At 40.8% G+C, this 24,832-nt stretch overlaps 3 protein-coding genes and 1 long non-coding RNA gene across 18 annotated transcripts in view; 3 read left to right on the plus strand and 1 right to left on the minus strand.

Moving 5' to 3' along the window:
* Positions 1-13,973, plus strand: part of LOC125000976 (inositol polyphosphate-4-phosphatase type I A-like) — a 59,398-nt gene extending 45,425 nt beyond the window's left edge. For 6 of the 15 annotated variants that reach the window (XM_047576797.1, XM_047576796.1, XM_047576795.1 and 3 more), the window contains 8 exons: positions 803-975; positions 2,875-2,998; positions 3,090-3,157; positions 3,593-3,792; positions 3,867-3,964; positions 4,059-4,171; positions 5,078-5,232; positions 6,657-7,099. In XM_047576797.1, the coding sequence (XP_047432753.1) occupies positions 803-975; positions 2,875-2,998; positions 3,090-3,157; positions 3,593-3,792; positions 3,867-3,964; positions 4,059-4,171; positions 5,078-5,232; positions 6,657-6,837 (1,112 nt within the window). In that variant the 3' untranslated portion in view covers positions 6,838-7,099. Of the gene's footprint in view, positions 1-802; positions 976-2,874; positions 2,999-3,089; positions 3,158-3,592; positions 3,793-3,866; positions 3,965-4,058; positions 4,172-5,077; positions 5,233-6,656; positions 7,101-12,532 lie in introns of those variants that run through there. The other 9 variants (XM_047576806.1, XM_047576807.1, XM_047576808.1 and 6 more) reach the window with 3 other exon arrangements.
* On the plus strand, positions 7,199-11,959 carry LOC125001069. Its single transcript, XR_007111479.1, has 2 exons — positions 7,199-8,385; positions 8,658-11,959. It is a non-coding gene; the product is annotated as an uncharacterized LOC125001069 (long non-coding RNA).
* A 139-nt stretch (positions 13,974-14,112) lies between the features above and the next one.
* On the plus strand, positions 14,113-17,262 carry zgc:113142 (uncharacterized protein LOC503524 homolog). Its single transcript, XM_047576911.1, has 4 exons — positions 14,113-14,874; positions 15,634-15,786; positions 15,877-16,010; positions 16,817-17,262. The coding sequence occupies exons 1-4, from the start codon at positions 14,508-14,510 to the stop codon at positions 17,180-17,182; spliced, it is 1,020 nt and encodes a 339-aa protein (XP_047432867.1). The 5' UTR covers positions 14,113-14,507; the 3' UTR covers positions 17,183-17,262.
* Positions 17,263-19,433: 2,171 nt separating this feature from the next.
* On the minus strand, positions 19,434-24,439 carry LOC125000999 (neuronal acetylcholine receptor subunit alpha-2-like). The gene is made up of 8 exons (XM_047576889.1): positions 24,266-24,439; positions 22,975-23,126; positions 22,835-22,879; positions 22,642-22,751; positions 21,891-22,110; positions 20,466-20,971; positions 20,018-20,387; positions 19,434-19,927 (listed from the first exon to the last, which is right to left on the minus strand). Exons 1-8 carry the CDS (start codon positions 24,330-24,332, stop codon positions 19,802-19,804), a joined length of 1,596 nt encoding a protein of 531 aa, XP_047432845.1. The 5' UTR covers positions 24,333-24,439; the 3' UTR covers positions 19,434-19,801.
* Positions 24,440-24,832: the final 393 nt, after the last annotated feature.

The following is a 24,832-nucleotide window of genomic DNA, read 5'->3' on the forward strand; positions in this document are numbered from 1 at the left end:
AACTAGTTCTATTTATAAATATACATTCATATCATAATTTTGCATTCAATATTATCAATTTCAATTGATGGGGGAAATAAAAAAAATATATCTAAAAATGTTGAATCAACCAAAGATTTTGCAACCCACCCTGCAGTACCTCAATGGACCCCTAGGGGTTGCATCCCCTGCTGAACACCTGAACTAAAGCCTGAGAGACTTATTATTTCCCTCAGGCAAATTCTTACACCTCTGATTTTTGGTTTTAGTGTCGTCATAAAAATGTTTCCAAAACCTTTGGGTTCAGCAGGACGTTGTTACAGGGGAGTTTATCCAATCAATCAATCAATCAGTCAGACTTTATTAGTAAAGGACTTTTCATACCCTTTGCTCCGACACGTCCACACATGCACAGACAGACACACAACTTAAAAATTCATTTCAACAATATTCATTAGAAGACGAGCACAAACTGTAGAAACGCTATCGTAGGTGAGAAAAAACACCACAGGCTCGATAACGACACCCTAAAAACCCTAAAAATAATACATAGACTTAAGAACATAAGATGAAATAATGCTGCCTCGCCGTGGGTTTTTCTTCTCTTATTATAAGGCCACTATAATTATATCATAAAGAAATATTGTGCTGCAAGTTTCAGTTTCTTTTCTGAATGATTTGTTGGCAGCGGTTCCTAATCAGCGCTTCTGCTTTCTCTGTCGTCTCTGTTCCACTCGTTTTCTGTCTTTAAAAGTTCACTTTAGCTCTTGTTGTCAGGTTCAAAGCCGAGATGTATTTATTCATCCGTCACTGGTTTTCTCAGGCGAGTGGAGCGAGGCGCTGTACCCGCTCCTCACCACGCTAACCGAGTGCGTGGCCATGATGAGCGACAAGGCCAAGAAGTCCATGGTCTTCCTGCTGATGCAGGACAGCGCGCCGACGATAGCCATGGACGTGTCTCTGCAGTACCGAAGAGACGTCGTCTTCTGCCAGACGGTCAGCGCACAAACACAAACACAAACTTGCTCAGTGCTCACCCACGCACATCTAGATAAATGCAGGTTTTATCTTGGTGCACTCATCTGAGGGCGAAGGAGGTCATAAATGGGTAAAGACAGGGAAGGCAAAGGTTCAGAGCAATAATTATAGGACCAGATACATAAACAGATGAACATTTACTAGTTAAGCTGAGTTATCTAATCATAGTATGAAGAATAAAGAAGATAAAGAAGGATTGTTATATGTGTCTGAGCTGAAACTTGAGTTAAAATAGTATTTGTTGGGTTTACGTGAGAAGTAACTCTTGCTTTTTTTTTTTATCTAGTCCTGTCATAAACTCAATATTTTTGGAGCAGTTTAACGGCAGTGAAATTACAATTTTACAACATAATTGAATGCCATAAAAAAATGTTCTAGAGCGATTTCCCCCACATAGAATATATGGTTGGGGAAATTGCTCTTACTAGAAGTGCAAGTCCTAGTTTGTTGGCCTGACCCTCCTGCCCTCAGCCAGACTGAGTGGTTTTAGTAGAAATCCTCACACTGAGCTGAGCCTGCTCCGGAGTTCCTTTACGCATGGATACCTACAAACTGCAGGCAAAACGCTTACATAATCTCATTAGCAGCCGAGCTTCTCCGTCTAAATATAAAGACAGAAGTCGAATGTAAACACAGAACACAGTGCACCTCTTTCAACCAGACCTGACGTCAGATCCATGCGCTACAGATGATCTAAACGCATTATAGCATGCACCATTATAAACATGTAACACACCAAAATGACGGGGAGAAACTCCTCTAAATGAAACGCAAATAAAACCCCAAGCAATTGTATGGGAATGTGACGAAAACACAAATGCGGCGAACATTTCATTTAGTGCTTCTACTAACCTCACCACTTCAAGACAGACACACAATTGATGGTGTCACGTGAAAGCAGAGATCCCGCTGATTACAACGATGTCTGTCTCTTCACTGTGCGACAAAAACTCAGAGAGCTAGAAGCCAAAGGGTCGCGAAAAAAACATTTGTGAAATCACAAAGTCTGTCTTAGCTTTGCTGTTTTGTGATTAAAAGTTATATTCCAGCTCCAAAAAACGCTGCTAATGTCTTCTCCTCTCACTCTGCGTCAGTTTAAAATGAATCAGGAAGCTCCCGTTTGTTTACAGGTTTATACGTTGTAGTGTAGGATTGCTGACCATATGCAATCTTTGTGTTTACTTCGATTCTCTAGACTCTGATTGGTCGATAGAGGTGTCAATCATTAACGTTGACCAATCGATTGTCGAGATTTTCTTGTTTGAGTTTCACTGAAGGCCTCCGTTTACACACGGCCTGGGGTGAATGAGTCAAAACGGTTGTTTTTGTATTTAGTGACATATCAGTAAAACTTAAATAGTTTTTCAGACTAATACCTGAGAAAGGACAAATGGCCAGAATGTGACAAAAAGGCACAATTTGTGATCCCGTCTGCACATAACTGGTCTAAAATATCTCTAAAATTGTTCAGATTCACCTTTTTACCATCTACTTTTGCACAGATTTTACATTACTAATTCATATTTGAACTGGGCCACTAACCCACATATCAGGAGTGGGTTTTACTCTAAATAATGTGTTTGGTTTATTTTAGAAGGGAACAGAAATGTATATTTTCTACTTTGTTCCGGGTAAATTTTTTCTAACACAGTAACATATATCTTTATTCTGACAGTTTATCACACTGATGTTTGCGTCACATGTGACCAAAATTATACATATATGTAATTTTCGCACAGGAGGCAGAGAAATAGGCATGAGGAGGGTGAAGAGGTTAAATCAGCACTAATTGATCATAAACTGATTCATTACTCATCACAATAATGACTGACAGTTAACCTGGTGCTGATGTTGCAGCTCACCGCTCTCATCTGCGGCTTCGTCATCAAACTGAGGAACTGTCTCCGTGACAACGGCTTCCTGCGGCAGCTCTACACCATCGGCCTCCTGGCTCAGTTTGAGTCCCTGCTCAGCACCTACGGTACGACCACGTCTCCACGTCTCCACGTCTCATGTCTCATGCCTCGACTCGTCTGAACCTCCAGCTCTGACTCGCTGTGTGTGTTTTGTAGGGGAGGAGCTCGCCATGTTGGAGGACATGAGTGTCGGCGTCATGGATCTGCGTAATGTCACCTTTAAGGTAGGAAGCGTCAAATAAGAGGATATGAGTTTTGCCCTTATTTACTTACTCTTGTCCATCACTTGTTTTCTGTTTTACTTGTTTGTCCTTTTGCTACTTCTGTAAGTGTTTTTATTAGAGTTACTCACAAATAAGAAGTAATGATACTAAACTAAGAAAAATCAACCCTCCCGTTACCTTCAAATTTACTATTTAACACTTTTTAACATGTTCAACTGAATTCTAATTATTAACTAACTATTATCATGAATAATAACATACTAACATTAAATTAGGAGGAGACTTGAGAAATATGAAGCAAACAAATTCATGTAAATCACATATTTGGAGACGTTGAATCCAAAGATAATAGGAGGGTTAAACATGTCTTTTTTTTTTTTGCATTTCATCGTGATTCTGATACTAATTAATATTAAACCTTTACGCCACTTGAAGGTCACTCAGGCCACCGGCAGCTCGGCCCCCGACATGTTGCCGATCATCACAGGAAACAGAGACGGCTTCAACGTCCGCATCCCGCTGCCGGGAACCATGTTCGACGCGTTGCCCCGGGAGATCCAGAGCGGCATGCTGCTGAGGGTTCAGCCGGTGCACTTCAACGTGGGCATCAACGAGCAGCAGACGCTGGCCGAGAAGTGAGACTGACGCCTGGTGCTGACGCTTTAGAGCCGAGGAGGAAAATGCTGATTCACCCTTGTGTTGCTTTCAGGTTCGGAGACACGTCGCTGCAGGAGGTCATCAACTCAGAGAGTCTCTCCAGGCTGAACTCCTACTACGAACAGTTCAAAGAAGTCCTGCCAGAGGACTGTGAGTACAAAGCTTTGTTATATTCACGTGGTTTGATTAAGTTCAGTCACCTAATAGCTGATCGTTTGGTTATTAATTACTCTCTCTGTCTCAGGCCTCCCCAGGTCTCGGTGTCAGACTTGTCTTCCTGAGCTGCTGAGGTTTCTGGGGCAGAACGTCAGCGCGAGGAAAAACAAGAACGTGGATATTCTCTGGCAGGCTGCCGAGGTGACGGCACAATTTAACGCAAAAAATTACAAAATAAGTACGAAAGCGGGTTAGGGCCACAGAAAAAAAATAATCATTTTGAGGAAGTGAGAATACTGAGAAAAAGTTCATCTGTCAGAAAAAAGTCAGAATCCAGTGGAAAAAAAGTATTGTGAGGTTTTAAGTCAAAAGTCAGAATTCTGAGAAAAAAAACTCAGAATAATTCAGAAAAATTGTCACGGTAAAGACAGAATTCAGAGTAAAAAGTCAGAATTCTGACTTTAATAACTAATTCTAAGAGAAAAAGTCAGAATTCAGTGATAAAAAGGCAGAATTCTAAGATTATAGTCAGAATTCTGAGAAAAAAAGTCAGAATAATTCAGAAAAATTGTCACGGAAAAGTCAGAATTCAGAGAAAAAAGTCAGAATTCTGACTTTAATAACTAATTCTAAGAGGAAAAGTCAGAATTCAGTGATAAAAAGGCAGAATTCTAAGATTATAGTCAGAATTCAGAGAAAAAAAATCAGAATAATTCAGAAAAATTCTCAGAACAAGTCAGAATTCTGCAAAAAAATAAAAAATCTTAATTCTTAGGAGAAAGTCAGAATAATTCAGAAAAATTCTCAAAAAAAAGTCAGAATAATTCAGAAAAATTCTCAGAACAAGTCAGAATTCTGCAAAAAAAAAAATATCTGAATTCTGAGGAGAAAGTCAGAATAATTCAGAAAAATTCTCAAAAAAAAGTCAGAATTCTGTGGAGAAATTCAGAATTGTAAGATTTAAGTCAGAACTCAAAAAAAAAAAAAATAATAATTTGCTCCAGCTACATTTTTTTCCATTGGCCGTAATCCTCTTCCGTAAATAAGCGTCATTATTTTTTGGTAGTTTAAACATAAATTCTAATAAGGGGTATTTTTAATTTTCAGATCTGTCGCCGGCTCAACGGAGTCCGTTTCACCAGCTGCAAAAGCGCCAAAGACCGCACGGCCATGTCGGTGACGTTGGAGCAGTGCTTGATCCTGCAGCACGAGCACGGCATGGCGCCACAGGTCTTCACGCAGGCCCTCGACTGTATGCGCAGGTAGGACCCCCACACCGTGCCTGAATAAAAAAAAAAAAAAAAAAAAAAAAAAAAACGTTTTAACAGAGCAGAGAGTTCAGCGTTTACATCTTATTTAAAGACGTCTGGACGCGACTCAGTTCACTGAGGGAGGTGGAGAAGGAAACATTAAACTATATTAGTCGCTACGTTTCAGACAAAGATGGAGGAACATTCTTCTTCTACTACTTCTTCTGTGATGTCTCCTTCCTCTTCTCCTCCTCCTGCCACTGCTTATTTATTTTATTTTGTCTCCGTATATGTTAAAGGGGCGGTTAAAATCACCTCCTGTTGTCCCTCCTCTGTCGATGTGCAGCCATTAAATTAGGCTTTTATTTTGAAAAACACAAATATAAAAAGGCTTGAAAAGAAAGGAAGTTACACATTTCCCGTACTTTGCCTCTAATAAAAGGACACTAATAGATTATTATCAGCTTAAAAACAACATTTCCAGCAGATTTATTATTTATACTCCTGAACAGAGCGATATTGATATTGATCCACAGCTGTTGTTGTTGTTTTTTTTGTTTTTTTTTGGCTCCGTGTCGTGAATAAGATGAAATGACGCCTGTCTCGCTGTGCAGCTGAAGCCCGAGGGATGCTGGCATGATACGATGTCTCTTCACCTCTTTTCTTCTCCTCCTCATCTCTCCCTCTGTCCTCCCTAACCCCACCCCACCCCACCTCACCCATCAGCCGACGAGCATGAAAACAGCTTTTTGATGCTTGAGCATGTTTGGAAAGAAGAAAATGAGAAGCAAAAAGCTGAGATACGGCTCCTTCCTTCATCACCATCTTTTATCAACAAACCAAACTTGAATTAGTTCACGTTTAACACATTTAAAAAGTCAAACACTGCACGTGTCTCCTCATTAAATGACTCTAGTTTGGTTTCTGTTTGTGAAGTAGAAACCAACAACCGTCCCTCCCCCTCCCCCTCCTCCTCCTCCCTCCCTCCCTCCGTCTCCCCCCCCCCATGTCTTTAAAGGATTTAAACATGGAGAGCCATTGCTGTATCTTCTTACCTCCGTTCCCTTCTGAAAAGGCATCTCTCTTAATTTCTCTTTTTTCTCCTCTCTTCTCTTTTTTCCTCCTCCTCCGTTTCTTCCCTGTGACATTCGCCATCCGTGCGGGTTTATATATATATATTATTTTTAATTTATTTTTGTCCATTTGTGACCTTTTTCCACGCCCACCCTCCCTCCCCCCGTGTGCATGCATATGTACGCACCATCTGGTTCTTTTTGGCTTCTTGGCGTCTCTCCTTCCTCACCACTTCCCTCTTCTTCCTCATCCATCACTTCTTCTTTATTTCCTCCAACCTCCTCCTCTGTCTTTGTATTTCCCCTTCCATCCTCCTCCTCCTCCTCCTCCTCCTCCTCCTCACCCGCCCGGTGACTCGGCAGCGTTGGTACGAGGGAGGGGGTGATCCAGAAGAACCTGAGCGGCTTGCTGCCGGTGCGTGACTTCCGGCTGGACCCCAGCCTCCTGTACTCGCTGCCCCTGCTGGCCCTCAGCCCCAACCTGCTGGTGGTGTGGATCTTCCTCAGCGTGGCCTACTTCCTGGCCAAACTCCGCTGCAGCTGAGCGCCCAATCGGCTGGGAGTGTAAAAAAAGCTAGAAAGAGGGGGGGGTGGGTGCTAATAACTCCCCCTTACCCCCACCTCCCTCCCCAGGGTGTTTCTGAAACTGTGCCACCGTCCTGTGAGTGTGTAGCCTGTGCACACGCCGCCCCACCCTGACTAAGGGCTGCTGCCGACGTCCCACCCAGCCTCTCTTTTTTTTTTATGCACGTGGATTTAAATTATAATAATAATTCCTCTTTAGATCAGGGTTTTTTTTTTTAGGCCCCCAACACTGATGACCCACCTACTATATGTGTTCTATATGAAACTACTGCTATTTATAAATATACACTATTATTATTAGCGTTTTGCATTCAGTATTAAGCTTTTAAAATAATACACAGGTTCAAATATTATTTATTTTTTACTTCAAACGTGTGGTGGCCGTGCAACTGGTGCATAATTGACATGTAAAGAAAATAAATGAAACTAAACAAGCTTCCGGGGACTGAAAAGGCTCTCGACCAATTGCGAGGAAGCTGACAGAGTCGGTGTGTAATATGCAGCCTCGTGATTGGTCCAGCAGAGATAGGGGCGGGGCCTATTGTGTACAGGAAGCTCCATTTATCCCTTTCACTTAAATATATTATTGGGTTTATTGGGTTTAAACTTGTCGGGCAAAATTTGAAAAATGTCTAATCAACCAAAGAATTTGCGCCTAATAATAATAATAATAATAATAAACCTATTATCTCCTCTTTGTTTTTAATACGGTTCATTTTAGTTTCCTCCGCTGGAATACTCAAATTTTCTGATCAGACGCTGGTCGGGACGCTGGTCAAAATGCATTAATCATTAATACCCTCAGTGGTGGTTTTTCACGAAACGGCGCCCCCTGTCTCTCAGTGAGTGCTCTGCCTTTCCCGTCACTGTTAACTGGAGACCGACTAGAGGTGACAGTTCATCTGTGAATACGCTGTGTAAATAGAAACTGAACCAACGGTAGCTCTCAGAATGGAAAACCAGTGTTTCATTTATTCATGGCCTGAGCTTTAGCGTCAGCGGCTTGTTTCATTCCTTTAGCTCGTTTGATTCCTCATCGTCTTCCTCGTGCTTTTGCACCTATGAGCGAACGAACCTGAAGTTTTTATCTGATGCCAAAATGAAGCAAGTTTACTTTCGCTTTATATATATATATATATATATATATATATATATAAATATAAATATATTTTTCCAGGCAGTATTTTTTTTTATTTTTATTTCAGTGTTCCTGCTTTTTTTCTAGAAGCTAGAATGAGTTTTTCTTTTCGCTTGTGCACTTTTCCAGCAGATGTGGGTCGGTCACTGTTTACATGTGTGAGGAAATCGTTACAGCGACTGAGAAGGAAATGAACTGAACTCACCGAGCAAACGAGACGGACGTAGTAGTATTTTCTCATTCCATTCATGTCTCTTGAAGCGTAAACACCTTTCACACATCTCATTAGTGCGAAGCCGACCAGGAAGCTCAAACGTTTCCTGCAGATAAGAATCTGAGCCAAGACTGAAATTTCCTGTTTTGCAGGATGTTGCAGAAATTCTAATGAATTATGTGAATCTTGAACCAACTTTACTGCAAGTGAAATAATAATTAGAGGGACTGAACACCTGCAGTGAAGGTGATGCTTGAGTTTTCTGCAACAACTATTCAACTCTCACAAATAGAAATAAAGTTCAAAGGACGCCAGGAAAAGTTTAGTTCAGCGTTTTAACAGCATATTGAGTCAGATTTAGTTTAAATCCTGGATTAAGTTGCTATTCTACTCTGAGAAGTAAAACTGTGGAATAAACTAGACGGAGACATGAAAAATGTGCATTAAAATAAAACTGTTCTTGGTCAGTTATAATGAACTGGGCAGACAATTAAATACCATTTTATTTCGTCAGTACGTTTATAATCAGCGCCCTGTTGCAGAGTGAAGTTGAATGATTTAAGATTAAAAAGATTCTCATGGATCTTGATCTGAACTAGAGAATTAAACGCAGTAAATAATAGTTTTGATTTTATCTTCCAATTAATCAATCAACCGATCATTTAATCAAAATGTTGTGATTTAAATGTAAAATGTTTCGTTGTTATTTAATTGTGGCTCTGGTTGTTTATGGGTTCAGTTCATTTGTAAAGAGGCGGTGGCTGTTTTTGGACACTTGAAGCGATTTAACCCACATCTGCTCCTCGCGAACATCAGCTCTGTCTTGCAATAGGACGAAAGCTGAGTCTGTAGGAAGCAGCTTCTACTTGGCTTACGTGTGATTGCACATTGTTTTATTTGTTAGACATTCAGGGGGAAACGGGTTTGATCATATGCAGAGTAGGGCTGCAGGTTGTAGCGTCACCCTTTAGAGCATTTATCTGCACCAGCTGTTACATTAGCTTTACAGGCCCCAGCGGAGGGAAGGCTCTGCTGCTCCTCTATTTATATGTTTGTGAATGAATGAGGGATGTGTCCACGCTGGAGCCAAACGCTTGAGTTTGTGCAGATCTGTGTTTGCAAAAGAGTTTAAGACCTTAAAAATACGTCCAGAAAACGTGGAAAAATTCAAAAACGACTTGCTTCTCTTTGCTTTCGTGTCACTTTGCTGGACTTTAATGTTTCACGTTGTTTGTTCTTTCTCGGCCTTAGTGCGTTGTCAAATATTCTGGTTCAAATTGTGCTTCCTCTATTAGATGGTTGTGTCATTGTGAAAAATGATAGAATACAGCCACAATATTAATGTTTTACAGTATAAATCCTACATAAAATACTAAAATATAGTTTTAACCCAGATTTTACTTAAGTCTTGTTGGCAGGATTGTGGTTAAACCCCACAATAAATTATTAAATATCTCAAATAACAATAAAACAAACAAAGAAACATGGAAGCTTGACTTTCTTTAAATTCAACACAAACTTGCACATGATCCAGAATAGAAACCAGAATCAATCCGGCTGCTTTTAACACATCCAATATCTTTGCCAGTGGAGCTAAATCACGGCGTCAGTCGCTTCCCCTGAGTTCTGAGGCTCCATCTCATTAAATTCGACCCAGTAAGGAAATGGATCCGAACAAAAATAGCCTCCTTTGGGAGTTTACTCGCTCCGCTGACCTCTAAACACTCAACACGTACAGTAATGTCTCCCTTTGGAGCCTAAAAATATTCAACATTTCTCTGTTTTCTCATAGTAGTGGATGGTAATTTCTGAAAGATAACAGTGATGCTTTTTTAACTTTTTAGTTTGCAAAGATTAAATAAACACGATGTGTAATTCATGAGCTCTGAGCAGTTACAGCACATGTTTAGTTTTTTGTTTACGTCGAGCCAAGCGAATCGGATGCTAGCTGAAAGTTAGCTTCATAACTTTTCGACACACGGCAAAGACCAGCAGGTGGCTAGGAAGAGCTACTGTTAGCTGGGAGGCTAGGAAGAGCTGCTATTACCTTAGAGGCAAGGAAGAGCTACTATTAGCTCAGAGGCAAGGAAGTGTTGCTATTAGCTAGGAGGTTAGCAAGAGTTACTAGCTGTGAGGCTAGGAAGCTGGGAAGAGCTGCTATTAGTTGGGAGGCTAGGAAGGGCGGTTATTAGCTGTAAGGCTAGGAAGGGCGGCTATTAGCTCCAAGTTTAGGAAGCTAGAAAGAGCTACTATTAGCTAGGAGGCTAGGAAGAGCTGCTATTACCTGAGAGGCAAGGAGGTGTTGCTATTAGCTAGGGGGTTAGCAAGAGTTACTGTTAGCTGTGAGGCTAGGAAACTGGGAAGAGCTACTATTAGTTGGGAGGCTATGAAGTTAACAAGAGCGACTATTAGCTGTGAGGCTGGGAAGTGCTGCTATTACCTGGTGGGCTAGGAAGAGTCACTATTAGCTAGGAGGCTAGGAAGTGTTGCTGTTAGCTGGAGGCTAAGAAGTTAGGAAGTGTCGCTATTATCTGGGAGGTGAGGTAGCTAGGAAGAGCTGCTATTAGCTAGGAGGCTAGGTGGCTAGGTAGAGCTATTAGCTGGGAGGCTAGGAAGCTAGGAGTCAGAATACAAAATGTCTTCCACCTTCTTTAAAGCTTGCTGAATAAAAAATTAATCGGTTTAAAAAACAAATATTTGTGGTGTTTAGCTAAGTTCCGCTACTTAGCTATATTTTAATCTGAATTCTGGCGAAAAAAAAGGAGATAAAAATTATATTATTTTCTTCTTCTCATGTTTTTTTGTAGTATTTCTTTTAAGACTGTGCAGACCTACCTCTCTGAGACAGAAGTCAAACTCTTAGAGTTATATAGAGAAACAGCTACTATAAATATATACGTGATCACTGAGCAGCACGGATGTAGTTATTTCTGAGAAATTACAGAGAATATATGACAAAGTTTATTCAAGAAACAACTACGGCGATACAATCAAACATTAAAGCTCCATATTTACAAGTGTTATTAAAGTGCTTCCTATAAATATTATTTTCAAATTATTACGTCATTGAAAAAGTTGTTTTCCAGATGTGTCAGAGCATTTATTTGTACATAAATTGTATTTATTTAAAAGCTTATGTTGCTTTATTTATGCCATATATTGTCTTAAGTTATTCCAGAGCATATATACATATATATATATTGATGATTGTCACGGTTGTGCCATGCCTGTCATTCTGTCGTCACTTTATATCACATCTAAATATGTCTGTTGTATTGCCGCTCTTTTCAAACCTTTGAGCCTTCTTGTTTTTATATATATAGATATATAATATATTAGTAGGAACATAATGACAAACCGTTGTTATGTTACAGGAAATGTTGAGAGAGAAGCTTCCAGTTATTTTTATGTGGTTAAAATTCACATTTAATGGTGACTTGTTCAAAAAAATACGTGTCTTAACTTAAAGTCGTACTGTTGCCCATTTGTTTGGTGTTAAAAGTGACACCCAGACTGTTCATCAGCACCCAACACAGGAACTCGTGAAGCGGAGTTGTCTGTATTCTCGTCTCTTATTCTGTTTTGTTTTTTAATCCTGCTTGCCTCGACTGTTCAACGTCTCAAAAGCTTCAGCGTGTCGGTGGTGACTTCCTCCTACTGATAAAATAAATGTTTTGTGCCTCCACCCGCAGAATATAAACTGACTTCAGTCGTGTTTTACCGTCTTTACATTTGTGTCTCGTACACTTCACCTTTTTTATTGCTTTATTTGGTTTGTTCACTTCAGGTTTTTGATGGTTGTATGTAAACATCTGTAGGTTTGGTTCCTCATTGATTAAGTGGTGTACACTTACTGACATCTAGTGGCCACTAGTGGTAACTACATTAGAAATTTAGTAATATTTTTTAGTGATTAATTATCATTTAATTATTTTTCTCTACATGTTGGACCTCATCTCAATTATTCTACCTTACAAGTATCTTTTTAATAATTATTTTTATTTGTCGGCAATTAAAAATATTAATTTAAAAGAAAGTAATCGTTCTGTGTATTTTGGGAACTGGTTAAAATACTACATTACCCATAAGCTCTTTGTTTTTTTGTTTTTTTTTGTTGCTGTGCATCTTGGGAATTGTAGTTTCTTAAAGACAGATATTTTATTGGAGGAGCTTTATGTCAGTCCAGTAGTTCGTGTCATCATCTGCACCAGTCACCATCTCTGCTTCTTTTTTTTTTTTTCTTTTGCTCTCATTCTGCCTCCTCCTCTGTCTCCTCCTCCTCCTCCTCCTCTGTCTCCTCAGCGAGGGATGCCGACGCGAAAACACCGTGAAGAACGTCGGGTGCCGAAAGTACGCGTTCAACTCTCTGCAGCTCAAGGCCTTCCCCAAACACTACCGACCTCCTGACGGCACCTACGGCAAAGTGGAGACCTGATTGGACCAAGGAGAGATGTGGTAGATATATTACTGGACTACTGTGTGGCGGGGAAAGCCGAGATTAGACCGAGTACAATCAGAAACTGGAGCCTCACGTCTCCTGGTTGCTGTGACTGTAGTTTAGATTGTTTTTCAAGGTTAGACTGTGATTTGTTGCACATGAATAAACAGCAGCACCGTCCTCAGTGGAAGCTTTCTGCCACCTTTAATAACTGTTTTCAGATACTGTACACTCTGCTTATGTCATATTATGCACAATATGCATTGAATACACTGCCTCAGCAATCAAATCAGAATGATCAAACTGAATTAGACAGGTCTGTCTTTAATTACGCCAGCCAGCGTCATTCATTGTTGCCTTTTCGTTGTAGTCGTTGAGAGAAATGTAAAATATTCCCCGTCTTCTAGCTTAAAGATACATGAGATGAAACTTAGCCTCCAGCTAAAGAAACAATGCTACCAGAAGTGCCCTTGAGCAAGACAATGAGGCCTTACGACCAGTTACTTAGAGGGGAAGAATTGCGGCCACTAGGGGGCAGCAGAAAACAGGAAATAATTTATCTTCAACCTGCAAACGTTCCTTAATTTGCATCCTAAGATGTAAAAATATGAATCCCAGCCACATTAATAGCAGAAGAAGATGCATAAGCTTGAGGAAGTTTTATAGAACATCAGTTTGTTTTATTATTTTTTTTTTCAGCGAGTACCGTTTAAGTCACATTTGCACATCGCTCAGTAAAAGTAGGATGTTTTCATTTTTTTTGCTCCACACTTTCCCTCCACGTAGCACAACCTCTTCAGAATGTGACATGGTTTTTATTATGCAATTTGTTTTCAGTGCTTGTAATAAAGACCGGGCATTTTAGTTTTTTTCAATTTCAAACAAGTGTTTATTTATAAATATATATATGTGTACACACAAATTAATTAGCATCCTCTAAAATCAAGTGTGATTTTATGCATTTATTTTATTTTGAACATATTTTGATATAAACCTCAACAGTTGTCGTTTCCTATAATTAAAAAAAAAATGCATGTACTTATTAGTTTGATAATACAATTTCTTTACTAATTATACAATAATTTATCTGCACTGATCCATTTCTGAACACACAGGGGGTTAAACATTTCTCTTATTAACATTTTATCTGACTGTCAGAAACACATCCTCTGCTGTATTTACTCGTTTGGTTTGTCCTGTTAGCACATGCTAGCAGTTCATGTTTTATTTGAGAGCGACTGTAAACGTTTCGACGTTGTATCATAACTTGTCGATATCTGATGCTGAAATAAATCTGAAAGGGGGTTTTTGTGTCTGTTTTGTGTATAAATGTGGTTGCATAAAGCTAAAAAATTAGCCTGAAATATTTAGAGATCGCTGTAGATTAGGAGAATTACAGTTTCCTCCAGGCGGCTGATCCTATACTACGGCTCATAAAGATCAGCTGTTTTAATGTGTCGATCTCCTCTAAAGAAGTGTGGTGGTGAGTGGAAATAACAAAGAAGCACATCCAGATATTAGAAATCTGTTAAATTTCTACGTAAATCTGCAGTTAAATCTGGAAGGTTTGATAAATGAAGCATCATGAGACTTGAATCTTGCTGCTGATCTGTGAATTGTTTTGACAAACTGTGTAATTTGGGGGTTTTGGTCTCGATCAGACTGTCCTCTTATGACTTTGTGCACTCCGGCTACACTGCTGTCACATGGAAACCGGCACAAATTGTGTGAAATCCACACATCTGAATGAAAACAGCCCTGTTGTTGCGATGAGGTTCTTATACTGTCAGGGCAGCAGGCTTCCCTTCAGACGCACTGGTCCACACCAGCATCAGCAACATGAACTCCACCTTGTTCCTCGGCCAGATCATCGGCATCGTCCCCATCGCCGCCGCTCTGCTCTTCGTCCTCGTCAAGCTGGTTCGCCGCCACCGCAGCAGCAGCAGCAGCAGTGATGTGCAGGACGGCCACGGCTACGCTGTGCTGATAACGGGCTGCGACAGCGGCTTCGGACACCACCTGGCTCGCTGCCTGGATCAGAAGGGCTTCGTGGTGTTCGCCGGGTGCTTGTCTCCGGAAGGAGCCGGGGCCCGGAGCCTGGTCGGACAGAGCTCCAGGAACATGAAAATCCTCAGGATGGACGTCACCAGGGACGAAGAGGTGCAGCAGGCGAAGAGGACGGTCCAGGAAAACCTGCCAGAGAAGGGTGAGAATTAATTAATAAGAGAGAAAAAATAAACATTGTGATTTTTCTCAACTTTAAATCATCCCAGTTTAAGTACAAAAGTTTAATAATTACTAGATTAGTCAAGGTTTGTGCTTCTAAACTTAAATTTATGTCACATTAAAATACAAAACTATAACTTTAATGTATTAAAACTCAGATTTTAGTGGAAACAAATGTTAAGTCAAAGCAAAATTCTCTTCAGGTAACACTTACTGACCTCTAGTGGCCATTAGTGGTGACTACATTAGAAATTTAGTAAATTAACGGGATCTTTAATATTTTTTTTAGTGATTAAAGATATAAATCGATTTACATCTTTACAGTTTCATAATTAAAAGAATTCTGCGTTCGTATTTTGAAGATATACTACATTACCCATAAGCCCTCCGTTGCTGTTGCAATGGAGACGAATCAAACCAGGTATTGAACAGCTCTCACTTCAATTTCAGGAGTTTTTTTTGTTGTTGTTGTTGCTGTGTATCTTGGGAGTAGTAGTCCGTCAAAGACAAAAAAAATAAAATAAAATATATTTTATTGGAAGAGCTTCACAGTAGTTCTTGAGCCAGGGGTAAAAACAAACAAAGTTAATCAGATTTTAGTGGAAACAAATATAAGTCAAGATGAAAAAAAAAGCACCATTAAATTCCATCTTTTTGACGTGTAATTTTCATTTACGATGTAAAACTACATTAACTCCGGATTAACCGGTGGCTGTTGATGTGGCTGTTTTATGTCCAGGCCTGTGGGCGGTTGTGAACAACGCTGGTGTCTCAGACTGGGCCGAGATCGAGTGGAGCACCATTGAAGACTTTCGCAACATGGTGGACATCAACCTGTTCGGCTCCATCAGGACCTCCATCGCCTTCCTTCCTCTGGTCCGTGCGTCCAAAGGTGAGCTCGGCATTTCACCTGTTTCACTCCTCTTTGCTCCTCCTCCTCACTTCCACAAGGCAGAAACTTGACCGTGTTTCCTGCCTCCAGGTCGGATGGTTTATGTGTCGAGCATCTTCTCCTTCTTCAACTGCCTGAACATGGGCGCGTACAGCGTGTCGAAGAGAGGGTTGGAGGCGTTTGCAGACTGCCTACGGGTAGAGATGGCCAGCTTTGGCGTGAAGGTACAGTAGCGCTGGAAAGACTCTCAAACTAATTGCGTGACACTCTGGGGCGTGAAGCGAAACTCATACAGAGAATCTGCGGTGAATAAATCATGACGCCTGCAGGGAACGAAGGGAACAATCGCTTTCTTGAGAAAAGTTCTAACGGAACACGTTAATTAATACACTATGTTTAGTGCATAGGCAGTATAGAGATGAAAGTAGAGCTCCCCCTGGTGTCTGGCTGCAGTAAAGGTCATAAGCTCCTCCCCCTCCATGTTAGTGGGTGCAGTTCATCGAGTGGCCACTAGAGGCTCCAAAGGGAAGCAAATCCCCATAGACGCCTTTGGCTTAAAAAGCCCAACTTTACAGCAATATTAAATTATTTTTTACAGCCTGGTACAAAAAAGGTTTTGGTCTCAATAGTTTATTTCTCTATTCATGACATTTTTTTTTCTCATTTTTTTATTTTTTTACTGTCAAATAACTTTTTTTAAAGATGGTTTACTTCATTTTAGGTAGTTAATATAATGCTGGTGCATGTTCAAGTGTCAGTTCTTTGTTTTAGTTCGTTATTTGACGCTATAGAAACAGGATGTTACGTAAGGGCGACTGCTAGTGGAGGAAGTGTGGGCGGGGCATCAACATTGTGGCTCCGCCCTCAGATCGTACTGGAAGAAATTACCCTAAATTTTGTACATTTCTGAGAGACTTAAGGTAAAATATTAAACGTTGTTTTGTCATTTTGTCACTTAAACAACCTCCAACACCGCAACAGAAAGCTTAAAATGATTATTAATGCTTAGTTTCTCTCTCTCCGACTCCAGGTCAGCATCATCCAGCCGGGTAACTTTGGCCAAGCCACCAACATCCTGAGGAAGAAAACCAGCTGGGACATCTGGGAGAAACTGGACGAGGAGCGAAAGCAAACCTTCAACCGGCGGTACATCGAGCTCGCCAACAACTACTTCGTGTCGACGTGCAGGACGGGATTCAAGGACGCCGAGCTGGTCATCAACGCCATGCTGCACGCGCTCACAGCTGCTCGGCCCAGATACAGATACCTGGTGGTCTCTGCCGTGGACATGTTCTTCTTCAAGCTGTTCCCTTTTCTGCCCACCGCTGTCACCGACGCTGTGTTTTCTCTCAGCTACATGTACGCTAAAAGAAAAGAAATGCTTTACACTAAATGAGAAGCTAACAAACCGACGTCTTTGTTTTGTTTTGTTTTTTTTTTCATGTAATTTTCATTAATAAAGAACTTCGTACTTCAGATCTGAATCTGTGTCATACATATCAGTTTTAAATAAATTATTTAACTTTAACCTCCTGAGACCCGGCGTCCTCATGTGGGGACATTATGTTTTAGGTTTGTTGCAGCTCATTCTGCTTCATTTTGACCTGTTGTCCTCATAAGTGGACACTTTAGTCTATCCTCTAGTGGTAGCAAAGGGTCAGTACAGTAGGCGTGTAGTAAAACGATGGGAATTTCAGCCTCATCAGATTTTATTCTTAATAAACCTGTGGATTTATGCTTATTAACTTTTCTAGTTAACGAATTTTGTCAATAGTAACAAGCTACGATAATTAGCAACGTTGAGACTTTGCAATCCTGTCTTTGATCAGCCAGTGAAATAATCCCTGTGTCCACATATGAGGACATTTTTTTTTTCCAAAAACTATTTCCAGTTCAAAGAGTATGCGTATTTTTTTTTATATGTCTTAGGTCCCAATAAACCCAAATACCTTGGAGAAATTAAAAATATATTCCAAACAAAAGCTTGTGTCACAGGGGAAAGAGAAGGAGTAGAAACTGGATTAAACATGAATGAAAATAATCCAATGCCACTTGAGATTCATTTAGTGTTTCATTAGTTTGACCAAGGGGGGGAATTGTCAGCACATTAGTTAATAGAGGCGGCACCATTATCACGAAACCAAAGAGAAGGTTAAAAATCTCCATGCACCCAGGTCACATTTCATGCTTTTTGACTCGTTTCCAATCTATTGCTCTTCAGAAATGGTAATATTTTGTTAAATACTAACTGGGGTTATATAAATAAAGGCAGACGTCTAGAAATCTGGCTCTGTACAAATAAAAAAAAAATGAATATCCACAACCACGGATCCCTCCCGTGTCATCTGTAGAAGCCACGTTGGTGAACCAGTGTCTTCTATGGGATAGTTGTGCGTAAGTGGAAGCTTGTGAGTGTGGTTTGGTTTGACACTGGCATGGTTGAGATTAGACACGGCTGTGGGTGGATTGAGGTTTTGCTGATGATGTCAAAAAGAAAACGCTGTCAGTGAACCGATCATGCTCATACACTTTCCTGGAAAGTTTCCTGCACTTGAAGTGAAAAGACTTTTAATAGCTGAATTTTCCCCCTTTCATTATGAGTTGGAGAAATTAGCTGATTTTCACGCAACCAAGCATCGAGTCTACTAGTCATGAGTTGTTATTTTTTTTGTGCTATTTAGTTTTCATTGATGTAACTTTCTAGAAAAACATCCCATGAATCCCATGAATTAGCCAGACATCTCACGCTCCAGCTCTGGCTAATCACCCCTTCAAGCTGTGACCCAAATAAGAAAACTTCTCAAATTTATTGAATGGAAATGTTCTTCAGTTTGAACCTGAAATAGTAGAATATAATGTCACAAAAAACAAATGTAGTGGTGATGCTAGAGAGGGAACTAATCCCTTTTACACTCAAATAGCTGAATTTGAAGCCTTTCCTTTTCTTTTCTTTTTAACAAACTCAACAGAGCTATCATCCACAAACACCAAATAAAAAAGTCCAACTATTGAGAAGTAGTTTCAAAAAGACTCATGTGTAGATTTAACTAAGCAGCCAGTCATTGAATATATAACAATGTCCTATTAAAAATATTCACTTATTCAAGTATTAATTATGACAACTTTTCAGTGACAGACATTTTTTAAAAAAAATCTCAGTTGTTTTCATGTAAAATGCACGAAATAAAAAAGTGAAACTACTGAGAAATATAAATATATATTTAAAAACATAAAAACTCAGATTCTGCAGCTTTAGCTGAGAATTCTTCTTCTTCTATGGTGTGAAATGGTGGGTGTCACCGGCCACCTACTGCCACCTGCTGTTGTGGGGTGTGAATCCATGAGACTTATTTTTTTAGTTGTTTTTTTCGTAACATTTTTTTTTAAGGAAAGACTAACCAATTTAGAATAACTGGTGTAGCTAGTGTCATGAATTCATTATTTTTCTTTAAAGTCACTGCGAACCAAACAACACACATTAATCCTTTTTATTGATTATGTGCTTATGTGCAGCCAGTTAGCTTAGCTTAGCATAAAAACTGCTATTATATCATCATGTGTGAGCTTTAGCCTTAAGCAGAAGATGCCTGAAGCAGAAATGTGGTACAGACTAACTCATAACACCATATTTACATATTGACCATATTTTTTTATCAGTTTTTATTTAAATAGACGTTAAATAGAAGAGATTCCTCTGGGCCGCCTGAGGCAAACGCTGTGTTTTTGACCTGAATATATCTGGTTGAAGTTAATGTGATAACCTGTGAGTGACGGATACTTTTATCCTGTTTAATTAAGTGATTTGGGGCCTTAACACTTATTCTACATGCTCGTCTTTCTCGTTTCTTCTGCGTCTTTTGATATTTAATAAAGGGAATTAGTTGAAAGGTTAGAGTTACACAAAGGGAAGTTTATTTGAAAGTAGTTTCAGGACACAACTGTCCAACCTTGTCTGGATATTTTATTTATTACTTTAATTTTCATACATGCTTTGAGTATTTAGTTTAGTTTAGTTTTAAATCATCCCAGAGAGCCACGGAGGCAGGAAGAGTCCAACCGTCCCCAGCAGACACACGATGATGAACATCCACAGGAAGATCCGGTCCACGACCATGGCCACGTACTTCCAGTCCTCCTTCACCTGGGGGACGGGGGGACATAAAGAGACAAAAGTCTAGAAATCATCAAAACAGACGCTGGTGTTGAGAAGAAAAAATAAGGCCCAACTTGCCGAGAAGTCTTCATCCTCAGCCCTCAGATGCTCTGCGATGTAGGTCACCCCCTCCAGGGCCGACACCACAGCAGGAGACAGAACCGTTTGTGTTTGGTCCACGGGGGCGGCGTCCCACTCCGAGCCGAGGGGCGAGTGTCTCTGCGGGAGGAGGGTGTAGCCGAGGGACGGAGGGGAAGAAGAAGAAGGAGAAGAAGAAGGTCTAATCTTCACCCCAAACCTGGTCAGGTGAGGCGCGTCTGGAAAACCGTGCAGGTCGCAGTAGTTGATTTCCAGGGAGTCGAGCTGGTCCTCCTGGTAACCATGGAGATCGATGTCGGACTCCTGAGTGATCCAGGCGCTGTGGGAGGGTCGGGTGACTGAGCGCCGCCTGAACACAGGTTAAGGTTTTTAATCTTTAAGGACTTTCAGTTTGTTAAAAGGCTGAAGTCGTGTCTCTCTCTCTCACCTTCCAGGCCTGAGGTTGTCGTGGTCGGGTCGCGTCATGCACAGCCAGCGTGGCACCGCGGAGAGGAACAGCCTCCGAACCCACCGGGGCATGGCGTGGGTCTCCGAGGACCGGTGGTGCACGTTCAGCACGAACACGGTGATGATGATGGACAGCGTGACGAAAATCATGGTGAAGAGCAGGTACTCCCCGATGAGGGGGATGACCAGCGACGTGGACGGGATGATCTCGGTGATGAGCAGCAGGAAGACGGTGAGCGACAGCAGCACCGAGATGCACAGCGTGATCTTCTCGCCGCAGTCCGACGGCAGGTAGAAGACCAGGACGGTGAGGAAGGAGATGAGCAGGCAGGGGATGATGAGGTTGATGGTGTAGAACAACGGGAGGCGGCGGATCACGAAGTAGTAGGTGATGTCCGGGTAGATCTCGTGGCAGCAGTCGTATTTCTTGGTGTTGTAGGTGCCCACGGCGTTGACTATGGCCCACTCTCCACTCTCCCAGTAATCCTAGGAATTCGAAATCACCAGATTTATCACGCGGGATTGGTTTTTACCTGGGACGTCCTCTGATTCTGAAATTAGCCCCCTATATCCATGCTTTATGTCTGTTTTATTCTGATTTAAGATCTTTTATTGCTCTGCTACTTTCCTCCTCACTCCACTGCACGTGAGAGACAGTTTTAACTACTTTGCAAATTCTAATGGATAATAAAAATATTTATTTTTGATGCTATTATAATTACCAACGCCCTGATTTTGATTTAAAACCCTTACTGATGAACACATTAATGGTTGATTTCAGGGCTGGACATATGAAAATGTATATTACGGTATATTAGGGTTTGTTTTTTTTATGCATAGTCATGTGTTCACAATATTTTCTACTGGTCTAGAGAGGAATTAATGCAGTAGATTGACTACGGATGGACTATTTTACTGTGATGATGAGTAAATATTGTAGTAAAACTGGTAAAATAATAATCAAATGTTACCACGATAAAATGAAGAAACAGGGACAATTATGGTTTCATTTATATTAAACTACTATGTCTGTAACGCCAATAGCAGCACAGTCAGCTACCGTGATAATTGTAATTTTTTCTCATTCATAAAAAGCTAAAATTGGGGACAGCTTCATTTTTTAAAATGTGGAACTGTCCCAGGAAGGTTTTCTCATTCTGTGGCTTCATTTTTCAGACGTTTCCATCTTCCCCACACCTCACATTGACGTAGTTGCACCATGTGTGTTTAGAAGCGCTACATTGAAATTGGTCCGGTCTGAAACAAGGTCTCATGCGCAACTAGTATACCACCCAGCCCTAGGAAGCACCATTAAAGGAAACACTAAACAACTCCTCTCACTTTCTTGGTGCATGTCCTGTTAATGTGTTTAGCTGCAAACATGTGGCACCGAACGAGATGTAACCTTGAGGTCCACGGTGTTCTCCAGGGGCTCCAGGTCGATCTTGGCGCGGTCGTACGTCCAGGATCCGAACTTCATCTTGCAGCTCTGCTGGTCGAAGGGGAAGAAGGTGACGTCGATGGAGCAGGAGGACTTGTAGATGGCCGGCGGCGCCCAGCGCACGCGGCCGGTGTGAAACAGCTGGGCCTTGGTCATGTGGGTGACGGCGAACTCTCCATCGGCACTGGAAGGAAAAGAAAAGGACGAGGACGAGTGGAGACAACTTCAAAAAGTGAATCCGTGAACCTGAAGCTATGCCACTGATTAATAATTGATAAGTGGAATGTTAATGACACTGTGTTCATGATGCAAGCTCAGAAAAGGAGGCGAAAGTTTCATCTCCATCCAGATGAATTTCAGAATTAATACTTCCTTTAGCCCCGAGGGGCGGAAACTTGACTCTAACTGCATGATGCAAGTTCTTTCTGCAGAGGCAACAGAACCAGAGTAATTTATTCAACAGGGTAATTTGCATGTATCACCAACTGATATGCAGGAAAGTGCAGAACTACTGTGGTATAATCAGGCTCTATATGACTGACCTACAACTGCTCCAGTGGATGAGCACACAATGACACGGATCAAGCAGGTAATTGAACACTACAGATAATTTCCTGCTCCACCCACAGACATTCGTCAAAGAGCTGTCAAGCTTGGAAGCAGCGTTGTGCGTCCTCCAGCCTCCTCATGTGGAGGATTTGTGTGTGACTTTTACTTGTTGTACAGCACAATGTCCGGCACCCAGATGAGCTCAGAAGGAACTCGGATGGACGTCACGTTGTCGTATTCGGCAGGACTCCACCGGAGTTTATAGTCCGTCCATTCCTGCAAAAAACAAAAACATGTGAGCTATAATGTGGACTATTCTCTATGACTTCTCTAGTTACGATTACAGACTGTGTTCCCACCTGTTTCAGCCACACGTTGGTTGTCATCATCTGGTTTTTCTCGTCCTGTGAAGTAGAATAAATGTATAAAAACATTAATAAAAGCTAAAAGCGAAGGGAAATTGCTGAATGTTATGCTATTTTGGATTTTTTTTCCCCACCACATCTATCAGCTGAGCGATGGAGAGGCCGAACTTGACGATGACCACGTCTGTGATGTTCTGAGCAGGACGAGTCCACTTGTTGTAGCCTCCAAACAAACTCCTGAAGAGCTCGTCCTCCGCGTGAACACGAGTCCATTCTCCAGCCAGAACTCACAGAAACACGACAGATTTCTACATTAGCTTTTCTCCTTAACCTGCTGAGATTTAGCAAATCATTTGTTACCTGACAGATTCATAAGTATCTGTATACTTTCTTTTTTCTAGTATTTGCTCACTGCTGATTTATCTCCTCACCTTTCTAAATCTTTTATAGGAAGTTATTGTTGTCCACTTTTCCCACTCTAGAAAAGTAATGACTTGAACTTTATTTGTCTCAAGGTTTCAGAGATTATGGCTGCAGTAATTAAAGTTGAAGGAAAACTCATCATCGCTCATCAGAGGCATCATTTCATGCATGGAATAAGCCTCTTCAATCACCTGTGTTTGACCTTTTTTTATTTTTTTTTTGTATTGTGCGATCTGTCTTGCAGGAGTTGTGCAGGATGCATGAACATTTTTGGAGGCTGCACAGCTTTGAACTCTGGAGAGGAATCTGGCATCACCAGCGAGCAATTTGGGATTAGCCAGAGCAGGAACCAGCCAGCCAAGAGCGCAGACTGCCCGAATGTTTGTGATGCCAGTTTATGTGATTATACTGGCTATTTATAACCGTCACAATGATGTTTCAGGTAAAGAAGGAGCAGCTTTCTTATTTACGACAATGCTCAGATTTCTCTTTTGCCGACACACTTTTCTCTGCAACAATTAACAACGTGTCATGCTGTAATTAAAATCCACTTGTCTCGCTGAAAGGCTTGGTGTAGACGTTTTAATTATGAACGCCTGTTTCTTATAAAGGAGATCGTTTAGGTTCTAATAAAAATGATAACTTTGGGTATTTATATGATAAAAATGAAAAGAAATACCGTCTTACGTGATCACATTCTTATTTGTTGATATTAAATTACATAAAAGTGTATTGGAAAAAATGTCTAGTTCCACTTTATAGGAAGTATTATCCATAATTTGAAGGTTTAAATATTATAAAAACACTATAGCTGTGAGGATTTGCCACTTTTGTGCCAAACTATTTTCTTCTAATGACAATGAAAGAATAATGATCATATAAATTATTAATTAATCCTAATAAACTGATTACAAAACGCTCCAGGAACAAACCCAGATGTTATAAGACACATTTTTAGAACATAAGGTTCTTCTTCTTCTATATTCTTGTGTGAATTCTTACCGGAGTTAATGATGATCCAGCAGCAGCAGCAGCAGCAAAGCGGCGTCAGAGCTCCTCTCTGCTCCATCGAAAAGACACAAATAGATTCCCAGCTGTGCAGCACACACACACACACGAACCTCAGGTTGTCCTACAAGTGTCCATTCTCTGTTTCCACACACCGCTCGTCTCCCATACATGTGTCCCCGTGTCCTCTTCCTCCAGCTGTTACCAGAGAGCGTCGCCACCACTACAACCTGTCATCACTGAGGTATCAAGCTCCCATTGGAGCTTACAGGGACTTTAACAATCACCGTGCTTTGCATTAGTAGATTTGTACTAGTGTCTAGCATGAATGCATTTAAAAATGCACTGAAATGACTGAAAACTGGAGATTTAATTACTTTAAATACCTTGTGTTAGCAACTAAACAACTAAATATATCAGTAATCATTGTTAGAATTAGCATTAAACTAATGCAACTATTACCTTTTATCTGGAAACATTAAACTAATGCTAACTATTAGCTACCTTGACCTCCAGCTGTTACTAGAGATAGCTACCAAACACAGTTATTCTTCTTAAATC

Source organism: Mugil cephalus, chromosome 23, assembly GCF_022458985.1.
Source record: "Mugil cephalus isolate CIBA_MC_2020 chromosome 23, CIBA_Mcephalus_1.1, whole genome shotgun sequence".
NCBI lineage: Eukaryota > Metazoa > Chordata > Actinopteri > Mugiliformes > Mugilidae > Mugil > Mugil cephalus.